At 40.5% G+C, this 20,068-nt stretch overlaps 1 protein-coding gene and 2 long non-coding RNA genes across 3 annotated transcripts in view; 1 reads left to right on the top strand and 2 right to left on the bottom strand.

Moving 5' to 3' along the window:
- The first annotated feature begins 15 nt into the window (after positions 1 to 15).
- Positions 16 to 4,202, top strand: LOC117217514 (uncharacterized). The gene is made up of 2 exons (XR_004489577.2): positions 16 to 124; positions 2,005 to 4,202. It is a non-coding gene; the product is annotated as an uncharacterized LOC117217514 (long non-coding RNA).
- A 4,919-nt stretch (positions 4,203 to 9,121) lies between these two features.
- The window catches only part of LOC117217511 (putative glucosylceramidase 3), a 59,577-nt gene continuing 48,630 nt past the window's right edge, over positions 9,122 to 20,068 (bottom strand). The window contains exons 2-8 of the mRNA XM_033465156.2: positions 11,272 to 11,342; positions 10,821 to 11,163; positions 10,408 to 10,670; positions 9,908 to 10,339; positions 9,751 to 9,827; positions 9,364 to 9,638; positions 9,122 to 9,279 (exon numbers count right to left, since the gene is read on the bottom strand). Of these exons, the coding sequence (XP_033321047.2) occupies positions 9,177 to 9,279; positions 9,364 to 9,638; positions 9,751 to 9,827; positions 9,908 to 10,339; positions 10,408 to 10,670; positions 10,821 to 11,163; positions 11,272 to 11,317 (1,539 nt within the window). The 5' untranslated portion in view covers positions 11,318 to 11,342 and the 3' untranslated portion in view covers positions 9,122 to 9,176. The remainder of the gene's footprint in view (positions 9,280 to 9,363; positions 9,639 to 9,750; positions 9,828 to 9,907; positions 10,340 to 10,407; positions 10,671 to 10,820; positions 11,164 to 11,271; positions 11,343 to 20,068) is intronic.
- Positions 17,639 to 18,905, bottom strand: LOC143259992 (uncharacterized). Its single transcript, XR_013034058.1, has 3 exons — positions 18,761 to 18,905; positions 18,057 to 18,140; positions 17,639 to 17,936 (listed from the first exon to the last, which is right to left on the bottom strand). It is a non-coding gene; the product is annotated as an uncharacterized LOC143259992 (long non-coding RNA).

Genomic DNA, 20,068 nt, shown 5'->3' with positions numbered 1-20,068 from the left:
ATCTCTCGATGTTCGGTAGGAACGCGAATTAGCAATGAGTCCTGTAATCCTGTTCGCAGCCAGTTCAGCTCGAACACGTCGGCGCAAGGTGGTTACATGCGAGTCCACGAGAGGACACATCCAGGTGTGTATTTGTTACTTTGTTTCGCAACGTGAGACACGTTTCTCTAAAAAGTATGAATGTTATTACAATGAATCTTGTTGGCCGTCCGTCGCTAATTACGCCGTGAGTGGTCCTGCCGCTTCGAAGAACGAAGAACTTAATCAACCATAACTGAACCGAACAACCATAACTGAGAATTTATTCGGTAGACGTTAAACACAATCACATAAGTCCATATTATATGAAAGTTCTGTATGAAAGTTATTGCATAAAAGTTCTAACAATTACGAAAAATTAAAATGAAATACCCGATCGCTACATTCTTTTTGCATTGATTTTACAAAAATTCTATTTCGGTTCTGTCTTTCCAATTTTCGATTTCGTTCGTCGTGCACAAATTGCGTTTAAATATGGCTGCTCCATCTTGCAGATGCCAGATTGGTTTATAAACATCGAAGAAGTGACCTTTTGAAGTTAATAGGCCAGGATGTGAATGTCAGTTAATTTCTTGCACGATTGATGAACAGTTTCTGCATTGTACATTTCGTATTTATTTTTGTTTCATTAACATTCGCAGCATAAACAAAGAATCGGTGTCGAAATAATTTTATCTAAGAGAATTTATAGAAATGAACGAAACTATCATTTTCATCACTTATTCGAGATGGTTTTTTAAATGAAATGTTTTTTATTTCTTCCTTTATTGTACCCCATTTTATTACAGCAGACGATCCTCTTTTTTCCACGGTGTTCTTAGTGACGTATCTACCGTTTAACACGTTCCGTGCCGAGCTTTTTTTACTCGAATCTTCACAGTTTGATATTTTACTAAAACTTGATGTATTACGTGCAATTATTCATTCTCGTACACATAACAACGTAACAAAAACTTATCAACGCCCATTCTTGCGGTGGAAATTGATTCTTCGGTTCTAAATTTCTTGTAAACAATTTGTTCAGTTCACTAAGTAAACATGCAAGCGTGTACCATCGATGGTACACGTGGCACGGAACGTGTTAAATATCATTCCGCTTGATTGGACCACGAGATTCGAGCGTGATTTTCTGAGGGCAGAACCGTGGACAGTTCGGGCTTTGTTATTCGCGACCGTCGCCGATGAAAGGGACTACTCGATACGAGCGCAGGATCCTATACGAGTTCTCACAGTTACAGATTCCACGCCGGTCTTGTGTCGCAGCCTCGACGAAATCAATTGTTTCGAATATTTTTAAGAGTCGATGGCTCGGTAGAGGGGGCAGTTTTCTTTCATTTCAGGAACAGTTTTAACGATTTTCATTAAATCTCGTCCGAGGACAATGCGCGCGTCGCTCCTTTGTTCGAAAAAAATATTATCGTTGAGTCTCCATTGTGGAATTATACGTCTTCCCCGTGAAAAATTATACGGTTAGAAGAGAGAAACGTTGAGATATATTATTGTAACCGCGTAACTGCAGCGGCGGCGATGCATTTTCTTGAACCGTTTAAAGGCCGGGATTATGGTCGCGCCGGAGAGATGTTCTGCTCTGGCACATGAAACGAACGATCCGCACGCGCGGCTCGAGCAGCTGCGTTCAACGATTCCGATCGATTTCGATGGCGACATCAAATTTACATTTGCTCGCAACACCGACGAGAAAATTATCCGGAAGAGAACCGAGCAGCGAATCATAGCCGAGTTTTGCAATTGTCGGCAGTTGGAGCCTGGCTCGCGGTTACCCTAATTCTTTATTCCTGACTTACTGTCTGGTATGCTCGATCCGTTCATCTCCGTTCGAACGAACCGAGCGGAAATTATCGTTCGTTCCGCGAAGCGTTCTCGCGTCTGCTTCTTTTTGACATTTAAATCCGATTTCGGCGATAAAAATATTTGACTTTACGAAAGTCTTTTTTCTGTTTCTAGCGGAGGACGTTTACCTCGGTTGGCAAACATCTTTCTTGCTGTATCTACCACAATCAGGGCATGTTTCTGCTGTAAGCCGTATCGTTGATACCGTAATTAATAGGCCGAACGTATTATCTGAGGTTGAACGTCCTATCTCGACGCAGCAAACAGCGAAGTTTCTCGAAAGTTAAAAAAAAATAAGGAAGAACTACGTTGTGAAAAACAAAGCGTTGTGCTTGCCTCTTGCGACAGTAAATACAGCTATAAATACAGTACATATTTGCTGAAAGATAATCAATAAATAGCCGTTTTTATATTTGTTCGTACGCTAAATACATTTGCAAATATTTGATAAATCCGCGAGATACACGATAGTAATACTATAAATTGTAGGTATTATGATTTTAAAATACGGCGTGCATAAAATTAATATTAAATAAAATTAATATATTAATATTAATATTAAATGAAATTAATATATTAATATTAATATTAAAAATAAAATTAATATATTAATATTACTATTAAATAAAATTAATATATTAATATTAATATTAAATAAAATTGATATATTAATATTACTATTAAATAAAATTAATATATTAATATTAATATTAAAAATAAAATTAATATATTAATATTACTATTAAATAAAATTAATATATTAATATTAATATTAAAAATAAAATTAATATATTAATATTACTATTAAATAAAATTAATATAATTTTCTTTACCCGAAATGTCTGTACGGCCGCCACGCGTCTGCGATTCAATCCAATTTAATGCAATTTCTGCAAAATCATGTCGATAGAGATTGAAATTCTTTTCGATGAGAAGACAAAAGAAATATGTCACTTGGAGAACAGCGTTCAGATCCGGGCGGAAATAATCAATAATTCTTTTCGTTGCACCGGCGAACGGAGGGAAACGACGAGATCGCGCAGATCGAAAATTTGCTCGGTAAAACCATGAAAATCCGTTCGGCTGGAGTCCGGTTCGTTAGACGTGCAGGACGCGCGAGGACAACAACAACGAGATTTTTCATGGTTCCGCGCAAATTGCGACGGATAACGATCTCAAAATGAAATTTTCCATCGGCGCGCCGCGGGTTACACGGATAATGAGTTCCGCAGTCTGCCGAACTTTACTTAATAAAAGGACTGTTTCGACCAGCGAGAAGGAATGGCACGGAAAATTCCTCCAAGCATCCGCTCGAGCTGGCTAACATTCTCTTTTTTTCCTCCTGTTTTTCTTATATTAAACTCTAGCAGGCGATTACACGGGCGCTTTCGGGGAAATCCTCTCGGTGACCCGGGGTTAGCTTGATATTAACCTGGCAACCTAAGTTTCTAGCCCGTATTAGGTTCTTCGAATGTAAACGAAATTTCGTTTCGGCATTTTATTGCAGAAACTTGCCAGCAGTTCTCCAACAGGAGCCGTCGGATAGTTCGCGAGAAACCCGAACAGCGTATTTAGCGTGAAACGTTTCTGTCAACGAAACAAATTCGAGCAATAAACACGGACCTACGAATTTTTACCAAATCCGTAAATGCTCCTTATTGGATCGTTACTCAATTTTAAATAAATTCTCGAAGTCGCAGAAAAACCAGAACTTCGGCAGACCGTGGATTCAACGCGGTTTCAAATTCAAACATATTTTGTATCCTAGCACGTTGGCTGCCGCGCGATTTTTACGTGACTTGCCCAAGGCGCCAACATGAATTTTTCGTTATGCGATGCATATTATATTGAAATATTATTTACAGCAGATAAGTTTAGTTGTATAAACTTGTTTTATGCATTTTTCGTGGCGGGGGTCACCGGTGACCCCCAAGACGCCGCAGACCATTTTTGCGATTATATTTCAATCTCCGAGTTTAGGATGAAGTTAGCGGTGTATTTAGTGAAATGTTCTAACGACGAAGATTGCACTTCGCTAAGCAATTACGTACAGAAAAAACGTCGTCGTGAACTTAAAAGGGAACCGGGAAGTATGCGAAATATAAGACGATTTTGCAAATTGTGTTATGAAAAAGATACAAAACAGCTAGGAAGAATGAGAGCAAAGAATTGCACTAAGAAAGTGACGACATATTGTGCTGACTGTTCTGGTTCATCTTTTCTGTGCCTACCGTGTTTCGATGTGTTTCATCGTCATGCGCACGAATAACATGTATATTTCCTTGTATTAATAAAATTATTTTTGCATGTTCTGTACGGCATTCATTTCTTCAAAGCATTACAGAAACAATGGTATTATTTAGAAATTTATAAGTATCGATGTTTACCCTAATTATGTATTTTAACCATTTGTCGCATCGTCGGTCACCGGTGACCCCCACAGCAGCCAACGTGTTAAAGCTTTCGAAATCGTGAAAACCAGAGGGTGTTGCATTCCAATGAGAGGATTGGAAAAACAGAGGAGAGTCTCTAAATTAGAGATCCTCGTTTCACGTATCCTTAAATACACGTTGTACATGTGAACATCGTATACACGTACCTCGATTAGTGTTATTTTAAAGAGCACACGCGTATCCGCGAATTTATTATTATTTCACCTATATATTTTAACGTCCGTATAGTATTTCACATGTACTTAATTACACGCGTATTTAAACATACGTGAAATAATTTACGGGCACACGTACGCTTACAAACACGTCTCCGGCCCAAATAAATTAGCTATCGTTCTGTTGAAGCGAACGCACGTGTGCCGTTATTAATACTCGATATAGGTTTAACGTTATCGCGTTTAGGTGGTACATGTACAGCTACGATAACAATAATTGCAAAGCAAAAACACGTTACAAAAATCGAGCGAAATCGCCTTTCTAACGGTAGATTACTCTGCCGCCGGCAGATTAAATCGGCAAGGCTCGGACGTCATTTGAAGAAAGTCCACCGGCCGCTTGTTATCTCCTTTCTGGCACGTTAAAATGAACGGAGGACGACGAAGAGGGAGGAGACGCATTCGAATGCAAACGACAAACCACATTAAATACTCGATGTTACGCCGAAACGCCGGGACACCGTTTGATTAACATTTTCATCGCGCCACGAAAGTTTCAAGTTCTTAGAAAATTCGAGATTACAAATTTTCATTAAAAAGTTTTGCCCGCCGATTTGCATAATTACGGGATGTTGTCTTCCAGGTTGCGCGACAACAGGCAACGCAGAACGGAACGGAATGCGTGCGCCGAAAATTGTTTTCGTTCCGTTTCCTTGTGAAAAAGAAAATATGTATTCGTTCTATTTTTGAGACGTTACGCTGCGATGACTGCATGCAATGCCATCCGAGGCTTGATGCCAATAAATTAGCATCGACACGATTCTTCGACCAGCTGTCGAACGGGGATACGTAATATTCTATTTTATGCCATTTTATTCTACTCGGAACCACGTTGATTTCGATGCATGTACAGTAACGTCTCCCTAACAGACGCTTAGATTGTGCAGAAAAATGGACAATTTGGAAACAGGAGACACGATTATTCCGGCTTTGCATCATGTTTTTATAATCGTTTTAATTCGCAAGGCTCCTCTTACCAAATTGTCCATTTTTGTGAACAATCTGAGCGTCAATTAGGGAGACATTACTGTAGCTTGAAAAGTACAGTAAATTCTTCCTGATTGACGCTCAGCTTGGAAACAAAAGTGGTCAATTTGAGAAGTGGAGAGTCTTCCGGCTCGTTTTTATAGTTGTTGACAATCGATAATTATAAAAGCGAGCCGCAAGGCTCGAATAATCATATCTCCTCTTTGTCTTTGTCTCCAAATCGTCCATTTTTGTTTCCTAGCTGAGCGGGAGATTAGGGAGATCAGTTAGGGAATGCATCCTTTCTGACCATGTTCAACTAAAATCGCATCAAAATTACGCGATTGTACGTGACATATATGAACGTCAACTCTGTATTTACATGTCGAAGCAAATTCAATTCCTTCGGAAATTGTAAATTCATTGTTGATTTATGTCTGGAGATTGGCATACAGGGTGTCCCAAGATTATGGTACTTCCGGGAAATTAGAGATTACTGAGGTCACTCGAAGCAACTTTTTCCTTTACAAAAATTTTCTCCGAGGCATCGTTAACAAGTTATCAACGAAAAACATTGACCAATGAGAGGCGAGCTCGGCCTAGCCAACGAGCGCACGAAGTCCAGTTCTGCTAATTGGTTCGGCCGCCTAGCGCCAGGCGAGCTCGATTCTCATTGGTCACTGTTTTTTGTTAATAACTCGTTAACGGTGCCTCGGAGAACATTTTTGTAAAGGAGAAAGTTATTTCTAATCACCTCAGGAACTCATTTTCGGGAAATACCATAATTTTTTAATACCCTGCACAATGTATAGAGTGTTCTTTTCCGGCCGAACGGTGTCAGGGTATTCTGTCAGCGAAAATAAGAAAAAAATGTCGTATAAACATGGGCCTAAAAATGCTTTACTAATAAATTATTATTAATATTATTATAATTATTAATATTAATATTGTAATTATTAATATTATTATAATTATTAATATTAATATTATAATTATTAATATTATTATAATTATTAATATTAATATTATAATAATATTATTATTAAATACGAAATAACAACGGACTGATCTTCGTTCGATCCAGGCGATGTTTACTAAGCCGTTCAATTTTACACAGACGTCGATACTGTATTCTCAAAAACGGCCGACGCTTCGAAATCGAGCCTATATTGCATTTTCTTCTCATTTTCGCTCGTAGAGCATACTGACGCCGTTTGGGCGAAGAAACCCGGTTCACCCTATATACAGTCCATTTCCAAGAAATTGATTTACATCCTTGTTATTTTGATAAGGTGATAGCGGCTTTTATTGCTCCATGAATCTAACGCTAAGTAACCACCGGTCGGTGAAGTCGCCGTTTTGGGCGCGCAGGCTTCCTTCGACGGGCACTCCCGGAAATTCGGCCTTTTACGGATCATATCACCGGTTCCAGGCCTAACTCGTAACGTCCCGCTCAACGGAGGGCGACTCTTTGATTTATTAAAGCACCGCGGACACTCCCCGTATCGTCTCGCATCCTATCCACTTATCGAACTGTCCGTGTCCCAAAACAATCTGTTCAACGTCCGCATAAAACCCTCGCCGCAAGTAATTTCGAAGGGATTTCGATGTCTGTTCGCGTCGCTGCTTCCGAAAGGGAGCACCCTCGCGTCACGTTGCCAGGTGCTCGGAGGAACTTTTCTACCGCGATTTATCTAAAAGCCACACGCCGGTCGACGCGACGCGTTCCCGAGGTCGGGGATCGTTAAATTCGCGGATAATCGCTACAAGAGCCAACGATGTACCGCCTTCAGTTTTATAATGCCGATAATAAACTTTTGCACGATCTTACGTAAGCACGGCGAACGTAAGCAAGCCGAACGTAAGCACGCGCGAAGGCTGTAACGCTATACAGCATTGTCAGACGTTTGCACTTTCAAAGGACATTGCCTTTAAATTAAGGATCAACATCCACTTTCTCGAAACGTATAAATGCGGTAAATGCATAGGGATTACGTGGGAAACCTTGAGAGAGAACACGAGAAGTAATCTCGAAAGGGAGGGTTTTCGAAGCAAGAAACGCGCGGCCGCTCTTCTACATGTACCATCGAATTTCAGGTTCTTCCTTAGGGAAGCGTCTCGACGGTGGTGTTCCGTGGGGCTTTGTAATATTTTCCGGTCACGCGCAGGATATCCATGAACTTTAAAAAGTGGCGCTCTCGTGCTTACGGAATATTAAACCCATTCATATTTACTCGGTGACTAGATACCGTGTGCACGTAATAACGCACGATCTTCCTTCCCCCCCTTTTTCCTCCTTTCTCTTCTTCTTCTTGTTCACGTTCCGAAATTATCCTTGCCTTTCCCTTCGTTTCTTGTATTCAGAGCAAGTCGTCGCACAGTGGTCCGAGAGCGGCAAAAGCTCTATATTTCCGAGTGTCCGAAAAAATGAAGTTTGTTATATTTCTGACTAGTAGGGGAATAAATGAAAACTTCCCAAGAGTGAAACAGTTCAGAAAACAAATTCACGTGGTTATAGAATATTTCAAATTCGGTTATGCCGAGCATACCTAGTTTTCAAGATGAATTCAAGCGCATGTTTGATAAGACTGTATGCGCCAGTAAAGACGGCGATGTAAAAAATAACTTTTTCCTGGCTTAATTCGCATACCAAGACTCGGGAAAAGTCGCGAAAAATATTTATCTTTTATTTTCTCGAGCAAAAATTTACACGTAATACAATTCAATGTGAGAAAGAGCAACGTTTATGAAATTCGGAAGACAATATTTTTCTTGCGCCGATGTGCGCCAACATGCGAGTCGGAAAAACATGTTTGTAGGTATTTGTCAATAGGTATCTAATAATAAATGCAATGTTCATTGTGACCCTGGTTGTTATCTCACAAAATGCCGGTAAACAACTTCGTTACCGAGGAGGCTCAAGAAGTAGGAAATAAAGACCACCGAGTGTGCAGAAGAGATCGCGTTAGCAAAAAACCTCGAGAAATAACACGAATGAAGATGTTTTTAATTTTCTATTAGTTTCGTCAGATCCTTGTGTAAATTTTCGTTAAAAACCAGAAACATAAAACAAGTTATATTTTGATAAAGAAGTGGAAGCCCTACTATTGTGAATTTTGATAATGACTGGAATTATTTAATTTTTAATTACATGAAATTATTATTTTTTCAATCAAGTAGTTATTTTTTATTGAAAGAAACTATTTTCTTTATTCATTTTAATTTTAATTCAATTATATTTTATATTCAATTTACGAGTCAAACTCATTATTTTTTATTAATCTGTTATTTATTTTTTACTTATTTCAGTTTTTTATTATTCGTCGTGACCAGGATCGGTTACATATACACTTTTCGTCGAGATTTTTTGGCCTTCTCAGCGCACTATGCGTCGTTATTCCGCGACTTCACAAATTTCGACTCACGGCCGCACCTTTCCTAATATCAAGTAGGCGAAAAGTCGATATTAAAAATTGACCACAGTAACAGGAATCGGCACAAACATGCACAGTCTAATAATTTATGATTGCATCGAGTAAAACGTAGATGCACAGCGGAAATGGGCAAGACGGAAAATAAAGCATTTTTGTGTAAGGCTAATTTGAAATTGCTTTTTATTATTATTGGTTTTGCTTAACGGTCGGTAATAATCTTAGTGCCCATAGATGATAGTACTCATAGACTTTGGCGGTAGTTCTAGACAGAGGTCTTCTTTGTTTGCTTCTTTGATGACAACGTTCTTCGAGAAGTCCAATCTATGACACAAGAATTTCGATGAAAATACAATTAAGTCGATATTACAGAGAAGACATTAAACACTAGACGTTGTTAGATGTTACCTGTTGTAGAGGACGACGACGGTCTCGTTGGACGGTGTAACAAACGCCGTGGCTCTAACTAGGATATCGTCGTCGATGGATATCCTGGAGGAACCTCTCTCGACGAATCTACTGAAATGCTTCAGAGCGTAGTACATCGGCTGCTTGTAAAATTCGTCGGACGTTGCGTTTACGATAATAGGCGCGTCAACATTGTTATGAATCCAGTTTGGTCCACCGGTCTCGTCCAGCACAAGGTTCCAGTCGAACCACGAGCTCGCCCAATTGTTCACATACTGAAATAGTTGACAGCATAAATAATTAACGTTTGCAACGCGAAGACATTGTAATGCAATATTGTATAAACGTCAGAAGCTGCCCGGTTGGAACAACATAATTGCTACGCACATCCATTATGCTCATGAAGTATTTTTCTCCTCGATTCCATTGTCCTAGGTCCACGTGCTTAACGAACGGTCCGACTCCTGTTGAAATCAATTATTAGTTCACCGTGTGTCGCTAAATGTTATGAAACTATCTGCACGACTACTGACACGGCTCGTACCTGTGCATGCCTCGGTCATCAGAATTAATTTATCTGGGAAATCGTTGTGCGTATCGGTCAACACAGACGGCGGCGAAAGGAAATCGGCGTAAAAATGGACAGCTATACCGGCGGTATACTGTTTCGCCTTTGAGTTGTCGAAGACTTTCTGTATGAACCAGGGTAAGAAGACCCTTTGGTCGTCGAGAGCTAAAATCAAGGTATCGTTAAACTTGGACGCGGCAAGTTTTGGTCCCAAAAAATTGCCGATCCAATCGGCCAAGGTCTCGGATGTCCATCCCATGGTGTTCAGGCGATCGAAAGGTATGTAGGCGTTTATTGGCTCGTTACCGGTCGACAGGCCCCATACAGGGATGCCGTTTGCTTTATAGCTCTGTAGGAATTTCAAGAGATAGTCGACGTACAGCGAGTAATACCCTTTCTTCAAGAAACCTGCCGAACCATTAGAAAAGCGTTATTTGCGCGTTTCATTGTAATAGAAAGAATAGCGAGATACCCACCGAAGCCGTTGATCTCGTCGTTGGTCTTCATCCACGGTGGAGCAGACCAGGCAGAGGCGAACAGTTTCAAGTCAGGTTGCAGTTCAAGTGCTTTCTTCAGGTACGGTATTTTGTAATCGTAATCTTCTGGCGCCAGCGAGAAGCTCTTCAGGGTAACATCGTCTTTCTTATCGTCGTACGTGTAAACTCTCGTTGAAAAATCGGTACCCCCGATCGGCACTCGACCCATCGAGTATCTGCTTCCTCCTTTGCCGAAATATGATCTGCAAGCGATCGCGTTCCTTCGATTAATCTAGGAAACTATACTGGTTCACGGTTACGAAAATGTAAGTTTCCCCGAGCTTTTCCTAGCACTTTCCGCGGATACCATGTTAAAGTAGATCCGATCATAATCGTTTCGCGGTACAACTTACCGAATCAGTTGCTCCTGACTAGCATTCGAAAGTTTCTTGATGTTTATGCCAGCAGAGTCGGTGAACGCACCGCCAAAACCTAAAATTCTTTGGTACTTTTTCGTACGGTCCAAGTTCAAGATGACGGTGTTCAGTAACGCGAGCGGCGAGCTTTTACATTCGCCGAACTTATGTTCCCCGAAACTCAATCGTTGACCACCCTTCGTTGAAACGTACCAATAGAAACTACCGTCTGCCGGCACTTTTGGGACTCTCTCCGGCGTCTCGTCGCAGTAGGTTGCATTGCAAACGCACACGATCTTCTGGTTTCCGAAGCTACGAGGCACGCATTCCTGCGATTTACCTGTGTTTCAAGATACACCGTATGCGTCAGGCTTGTTTTTCGACCGTGGAATTTCTTTGTGGGACCATACTGTTCTAGGTCTATGTAGATAATTGTTTAGTCGCATACCTCCGATTATGAGGAAAACGCCGAGAAACAGCACTGCTTTCCACATGATTTCGACCTCTCTTCGATGGCACCTGTAATCACGATCGCGTGAGTTTGGACAGTAAGATGTGCACGTATCCTACTTATATCTGATTCTATCGCAATGTCAAGCCCCACCTCCGATATCTATACGCCATTGAGAAAGTGTCTTTCTCAATTTTACGGTTTTATTTGGCCTGTCAGATATTTAATCGCTGTTTTATCTGGAGTCAACGCTGTTTAAATAGCGACTTGGCTCGTCTGTATTAATTCCACTAATCGTAGTGGAATCGCAGTCCTAACAAACAAGCTTCTCTTTTACATAATGTACACCCCCCTCCAAAGGTATTGGGACGCTTACAGAAAATTCAATAAATATGAGGTAGGGAATTGCTTTAATTCTTGAAATTTATTTCAAAGTTAATTATATTAAGCTGTAACAAGTATATATATATTTAACATCAATTAAAATTCAATAAATATGAGGTAGGGAATTGTTTTAATTTAATTTTAATTATCTCATATTTATTGAATTTTAATTGATGTTAAATTTATTACAGCGAAATATATATATATTATATTATATATATTATATTTATATTATATTATATATATTATATTATATTATATTATATATATTATATTATATTATTATTATTATATATATATTTCGTTGTAATAAATTTAACATCACTTTTATAAAAGGAAATTGAATTTTCTTTTCGTCGATATATCCACCGCGTTTTTTAATTTCTTCTTGGAGTAATTTCGGCATCCGTTTTGTTAGCTTTTCGATTATTTTTGATACTCTTCGGTTTGCATGCATTTCGTAGTATGTTCCACGTATTAAGAAAACATATCGGGAATCGATGCGTATCGTGCCAATGAACAAAATGTAATAAATGGCTAAACTAATTGCATAACTGACGAACACTTATATCTGTTGTATGCCAGTGGTACCACTTTGGTGCCATTTTAAAAAATTGAAGTAACATTTGAACTATATTTCTTGGGTGTTAAAAGGCAGCAAACTAACTATAGCATTGTGCTTACTTAACTAAGAATTAAGTACGAAAATTCTTGGATGACATATCTTAATTTTAGGAATTTATATTACCGCCGCCATCTTCGAAATTTTTTTGAAATCTAAAATTTCCAAGCTATCATGCCGGCGTCAAACAAAAGAATCATATCTAAGATCTGCGTACGGCATAGTGTTAATATGTATTTTCGATAATACGATGTCAAGGTTATATTTATGCAATCGTCTGCAGACGTCACGTAAACTGAATGAAACATTACAATTTGTTCTAAACAATCGGTTGTCCTAATACTTCTGGACACGTATAACGTTCATCTCTGTACACGTGTGTAGTGATAAACGTGTAATACTATTGAACGACATGAATTTCGTTCGAACTTTCTAACGTCAGCGGAGAGAAGACTCGTTGCGGAAAATGTATTTCTACACAATATATTCTCAACAATTTGACCGATTAATTCAGTGCTTCAATGTTATCTTTGGCGTTATGATAGAATCGCCAGATTATGCATAAGATTTCTGATAAGCTCGACTTCTTTATTATTCCTGCTAGCAAGTTCAAGGAGTCATTAAACATACTATCGGCGTACAACTAGCATTATCGATAAAGAATACGTTGTCACTATGTATTTCTATTCAGCGATGCGACTTGTTCGTGTGTCGAGAAATGTTGATCGTTCGAATTAGATATTACCAGGAAAATCGATACGCGACGCGTGACTAAATGCGTCGCCTTCGTTTCGCTCGGTCTTGTTGGGAAGCGTTCAAGTTCCTTAGACACTTTGAGTGCCCTCCTGGCCCGAGTTCCCCGAGTTTCCCCGGAAGTTTACATCTGAATACGTCCTTTCCGTACGGCTCTCGCATGTACCAGGGCGCTTTCGCTTGCCTACGACTCTATTAAACTTGCTCGACCACACAGCTTTATAAATATCAAAGAATCGTAGAACGAACATACTTCCTCGGCTCGATCTTCGATCGAAGGAAAAGCGCGTGCGAGAAGATCGGTTCGGGATAATCATCGAACTTGAAAAATTCTAACGCACGGTTCTGACAGTTTCAACCCTTTTGCACTCGAGTGACGACTCCGAGGCGGCGCTAAAAATTGCTACGATATCTTCAAAAGAATTTTCACATTATTCAATTTGTCTGCATCCGATAAATTGCCAAATAATAGAGAAATTTTCTGCAAGCATACGCGTTCAATTTCAACCAAATAAAAATAATCGTACCAAATGGAAATACTGTAGGTTGAAACAAATGTCTTCGTTTTGGAATTAAAACAGTCTCGAGTGCGAAGGGTTAACTTCAAGATTTCCGATCGCTTACGATTTCTCGGTACCTTACGCGCATCTGTATATCGATAAGGTACGAGGCGAGATCCGTCGAGATGTATCGCGAGAGCGCACGGAGAAACTGCGACAAAGGAATCGACTTTACAGAGAAATTATTCACCGGTTGTCGACGGCTCGCGATCGAGAAAAATGGCATTTGTTTTCTGGGAATTTACGTTACGGGTTGTGCATCTATTTTATCCCGCACTCCGCCCGGCGAATGATTTATGAAGTCGAGCATGGTTTTCGCGCAGCTTCGAACGAGCCGGAGCAAAAAGCGCATCTCTGTTTCCATAATTTTCGTATCGACGAGCGGGCGCCAGAATAATAACTGAATTAAGTAATTACATCGCGCGGCAGCCAAGACCTGCCTCAAATGAAGCGCGTTCATTAAATTCGATCGAACGACACGCAAATAATGGTAGCGGTGGAATTTTGAACGGTAGTAATTAACGGGGACATTGCTCACGTGGCATCGCACAAGATATTACTGGCACGAGGGGAACATCAACGGTCTGCGTTGAAGAGCATTTGCTTCGGTCTCTTGTTGCAAATTTCAGCGTTGCTTTTAACCTTTTAGGTACGGCTGAATTCTGTGCGAGGCTATTTCTCTGAACGGCAGAGTCTGATGTGTACTGTACAGAGTCTGATACTGTATATACAGGGTGTCCCAAAGATGTCTCGCAATCCGAAAGTGGCGAGTTCCTCAGGCGGTTTGAAGCAACTTTTTCCTTTACAAAAATGTTCTCCGAGGCACCGTTAACGAGTTATTAACGAAAAACAGTGACCAATGAGAGGCGAGCTCAGCTGGCGCGAGGCGATCGAGCCAATGAGCGGAACTGGGCTTCGCGCGCTAGTGGGCTTGGGCCGCCTCGCGTCAACCGTACTCGATTCTTATTGGTCACTGTTTTTCGTTAATAACTCGTTAACGGTGCCTCGGAGAACATTTTTGTAAAGGAAGAAGTTGCTTCAAATGATCCGAGGAACCTGCCATTTCCAGATTGCGAGACATTTTTGGGACACCCTGTAGACTGTTGTAAATCGATGTGAAGACAAAAGAAGTGTGAAACGATGGATATGAAGACGATTATTTTGTTCAAGCGATGAGCGAGTGAGCTACTAGAGCAAGCCACTATAGTGGCGCGTCGTCCAGAGAGATGACATCCGCGAAAGCCACTACAGTGGCGTGTCGTTCTGAAAGATGACATCCCCGAAAGCCACTATAGTGGCGTGTCGTTCTAAAAGATGATATCCTCGGAAACCACTATAGTGGCGCGCCGTGTCTAAAAGGTTAATCGAAGCTAATGGTATTCCCAGCGTTGTAACGGTTATCAGATATTTCGTGCGGACGTACGCGAATCAAGGCAAAGAGGAGACCGTTCTGTTGTGACATACGAGGAGAGATCCCGGGGAAGGGGGACCGTAATGCGAGAATTTTCTATCCGCGAGTATTGTACGATCATCAAGGCGGAGAGCATCCTCGCAGCCTCGGTATACATATGGTGCACATGGTACACGGTCCCGTGGAGCAGCCACAGCATCAAGAGTCGCATCCCGTCCCGCGATCTCTGCGGTCCAACTTTCCGTAATGGATGCGGGACGCATCTATCATGTCTCGTCATCAACGTCAGAATACAGAATTCTGGCCGAACGGAGGGAGCCAGCCGTTGGCTCGCCGTTGAATGCCGGCTACCGAATACAAAAGAGCATCGAACGAAGAGCAGAGATCCCACGTAGACCCGGATCCCTATGACCAGAGTGCGTCAATTTTCATTTCCCACGGGGATCTATGTTTCATCAGAGATCGACGCGCTTTTGCCTAAGCACCTAAGCGCCTCGGTTTCGCGGATAGGTTGCGCACCACCGTGTATTTACACGGGTTCGAGGTCTCGAGGGCCCGGGAAATACGGTCAGGATACCGCAATTCGGTTAGGAGAGGTGATTCGTGATTGATTTCGGCCGGCGTTTCGGACGGGCGCGGCTCGAATATGCCGAGTTTTTTCGCGATTTTACAAGAGCTTCGCGGGGTCCGGTAACGCGTATTGCGGCCACGTGCGACGATTTAGTCGATTTCCCGAGAACAATTCGCTCGTTGCCGGCAAAACGACGCGCTTCTTTCTTCTATTTCGCACGCGCATACGAACGTCTCATAATAGCGAGAAGCGCGGCGTTGACGATTCGAAGCAGCGTCGAGCAACGAGTTTTCGGCGAAACTCGATTGCGGCGAGCCCCGGGCCTGTGATCAAAATCGAGATTCGAAATTTGGAATCGGCGTTCGGCGCGTCCTGTGTCTCGAATTCTTTCATCGAGGCACGTTTAACGCGTTCACCGCAGGCCGTACCGCCACGAGAATCGAATAAAACCAGTGCAGGGTATTTGTTGACGCTCTTTGCTTTCCGGAAACCTGCACGATTCTCGAAAACAGCCGCGCAAACGGATTCGCTTCGATATGAGCGAGCGACGCGACAACGCTGAAGCTGTCAAGCAATAAAGACATTTTACAGACTGCTCGATCAGATTTCAATAAACGGAGTGGATAATTTGGCGGATAACTATTTTAGAAAGGAAATGCGAATTTTCACTGGCAACACAGCATCATTTAAAGAGAACATAATCGAATTGTTAACGTTCACGTAAGATTGCTTCCGTTTTGGCGATGTAATGTGTTCTTCTTTCTACCATATACAGTAATTTCTTCTGAAAATTCCAAATTTCAGATTGCTATGAATTTCCCTGTGCTAGTCCTACGCATATGTAATTTATTGCTACGTCGATGCCAAGGGTTGACGGAGTCTGTTTGAGTGTGAGTCAGGTAAGAAAAACCGTGAAGCTACAAGGTACGTGAATAGTGTCTTCGTCGAATAGTGGCATGTGGCCTTTGAATTGCCTTCGAATAGTGGCATGTGGTCTGCGAATTGCCTTCGAATAGTGGCACATGGCCTTCGAATTGTCTTCGAATAGTGGCATGTGGCCTCCGAATTGCCTTTGAATAGTGGCATGTGGTCTTCGAATTGTCTTCGAATAGTGGCATGTGGCCTTCGAATTGCCTTTGAATAGTGGCATGTGGTCTTCGAATTGTCTTCGAATAATGGCATGTGGCCTTCGAATTGTCGTCGAATAGTGACGCGTGGCTTCAGAATTGTCTTCGAATAGTGGCAAGTGGCCTCCAAATTGCCTTCGAATAGTGGCATGTGGTCTTCGAATTGTCTTCGAATAATGGCATGTGGCCTTCGAATTGTCGTCGAATAGTGACGCGTGGCTTCAGAATTGCCTTCGAATAGTGGCATGTGGCCTCCAAATTGCCTTCAAATCGTGGCATATGGCCACCGAATTACCTTCGAATAGTGGCATGTGGCCACCGAAATGCCTTCGAATAGTAGTATATGACCATCGAATTGTCTTCGAATCGTGGCAGAAAATTAAAAGTAAAAAAGTTAAGCCATAGTTTTTATTCTAGCATTACTATGTATTCATATTAATGTATACCGGCATGCTGGCCGCTGTCTTTTTTTGCCGACTGCCTCTAGTTTCTATAAAAACGAGCCGCGAGTTCCGAAGAATCGTGACTTAGTATTCTCGGATCTGCCGGTTGACAGAAATTACTATACTAGTTTTTTTACTATCTCGTTCAATATCGTCCACCTTCGTTTCCTGTATTTTTAGTATACATAAAGAACTATGCCCATTAAATGCTAAGTAAATAAATAATTAAATAAATAAACATGACTGGCATGTATTGCTTTATAAGTAGAATGCGTTTTTCATTCAACATTTTCCAAAACGATTGTAAGATATGAAGAATATGAAATAAACACAAATTGTTTGCTGTATTAATTTTAATAAGTTGAAAATAGCGTAGTATATAGTAATTTTATATTTCATAAAACGCATAATAAACCATCGGTATTTTCATGAATGCATAAAATCCGCAATCTATTTATAAGAATGACAAGGCTGAATTTATTACACTGGATAATATGCTTGCAGTAAAGAATTTATTTAATTCAAAGGGGCATTACAATTTCAACGGGGCTTAATAATTTTCAAATACACAATACATATTTAATCTGAATATGTATCACGAGGAGGACGAACGATAAAGTGGTTCCATACACTGTTCAGACGTATTATTTCGAGTCGATTTACAAACTACGAAGTACGGTGCTTTGCAGAATTATTTGCACTATTTGGTTTACGAGATTAAGAACTTGCTGGACGGTATTAGCAGTTCCAGTTAACAGGGCCACAACCAGCGGGGTTATATCATCGAGAATCTGCAAATACGTTGAAGTGATTATGATAAGCGTCGTTTCGTTTTCTGGGTTAAAGAACAAATTCAATCTTGCGTAATGAACAGTTTTTCAGTTCTTCGCGAGTTCCTTGTATATACGTACTCCAGCTACGATCCCGCCTATATCTAAGGGGAGCCCTAATAATCCTGCACTCTGAGTAGTCGCGGCTATTGTCGTGCCCATCAGCTGTCCCATTGAATCAACAATAAGATTCGTGTTAGCAGGATGCAAAGATTAATGTAGTAAAAATGCATTTGGAACAAGATCATTTCGTTATCCCCTAATATGTGTTATCCCAGAATTGTAAATCAATTTTTAACCCCGACATCGTTCGATTGTCAAAAGGAAAATGACGTTATTCGGTTCTCTCTTCGATAGAAGCTATTGTAGGGTAGTGGAGCTAGTTATTGCGAGGGCATAATTAGCATTATACTTATCGAATAAGACATATTAAATTTGTTTATTCTCTAAACTTGTTTATTTTTGAATGAAAAAATGTAACATGTCTCATTCGATAAATATAGAGCTAATTATGCCCGAAAATAAACCACAAGCACAGCAATTGATCACCCCACAGTAACCGGTTCCACTACCCTATTCCAGATGTGGTAAAACTCTTCGATCTTATTTTTGACCGTACAGTTATAATTTATAATTTATAACTTTGCGATTAAGGTTCTGAGAAAAATGTGTAAAATATCAGAAGGATTCGACAACAGAAACGAAGGAAAGAAATGAACGAAATAATCTTGTACGTGGTCGCAAATGCTTAAATAAAAAGTAAAATATGTAAGAAAACGAATTACCGTTGTAAGAAAGGCACCAGCGAAGAGGACGAAGACCACGTTGCAACGGAACGCCATTTTTCACAACTATTTGGTATTTACCGATCGGGACAATGAGACGTTCGACTGAAGCGCGTTCTTCGGAATGTTCATCATCAGCGGAGTCGTCCCTTTTAAAGATCTTTCGGCTAATATATTCGCAATATTATCGCGGACAATTTACTTTTGCATATCCTTGGCAGATACAAATGGAAAATTTTATTCTTTGAAAAAAAGAAAGTGACCAAAAAAATGTTCGACCGTAATGTTTTAAAATTCGCGATGTTTTATCTATGCGCGAATCGTCTTCGCCTGCAATACTTTACATCAATTTGGCGATACGCTGTCGGATGACGTCTGCCAGCCGTGTAACAGAATTGATACTTTTTTTTATTATCTCGAGGCCAAGACTTCGTTTCGAAATATTTGGTCGCTTTTTTGCGAATTTTCGTAACTAGTTATCATATCGTGCCTGTGCCAAACTAAGGACAATGCTAATGTATTTGCGTACCACCTCGGTCCTATCGAAGCAAAAATTACGAAATTCTCATTCGTCCGGAATATCGTGGTCGAAATATTTTCGGGCGAACTCTGTAATCTATTTCTCCACTTCTCTACGTTAACACGAGCTTCCTATCTAGTCGTCCAATTTCTGTGACCTGCCCGATGAAGTACTCCGCGAATAATTTTCAGACGCACTTGTTCGTTATATTACGTTCTTGGAACCCGCTAAAATTGCAGGTGTAATTGTAGCTGGATTTATTTTAATCATGAGCGAAATTTTACGCTACGCAACTTCCCGCGGCAGCGAGTTTCGCGCGGACGAACATTATGGTATATATACATATATGTATATTGAATTTTCTGAAAATTCTTGAAATTTTTTATCAGATCATTTGCCCGGTGTTCGGACCCTATAGAAACGCTGCTCGCTTTTTAATCTTTTTGTTGGACCAGTAATTTCCTTGCAACTGTCTCGAATCTCTTTAAATCAGAATGAAAAAATGTTTCAGAGGGTAGCGGAACCGGTTGCTATGGGTTTGTATTTATTATTATTATTATATATATATATTTATTATATTATTTATGATATTAGGTCTACCGGAAAGTTCTGGCCGGTAGTGTCACTTCAAGTTTCAATCCATATGCACATGTTGACATATATGACTATCTCTCTTTATCATTGCATTTACACACATGTACTCTCCTAAATAAACTGAAACAAAGATAAACAAAGATGCCAAGGTTATATTATATATAAAGTCAAAGTTATATAATATAAAATGGACA

This window comes from Megalopta genalis, chromosome 9 (genome assembly GCF_051020955.1).
Source record: "Megalopta genalis isolate 19385.01 chromosome 9, iyMegGena1_principal, whole genome shotgun sequence".
In the NCBI taxonomy this organism is placed as follows: domain Eukaryota; kingdom Metazoa; phylum Arthropoda; class Insecta; order Hymenoptera; family Halictidae; genus Megalopta; species Megalopta genalis.
Note: the sequence above shows the minus strand (reverse complement) of the source record. Positions and strands in the feature narration are given on the sequence as shown.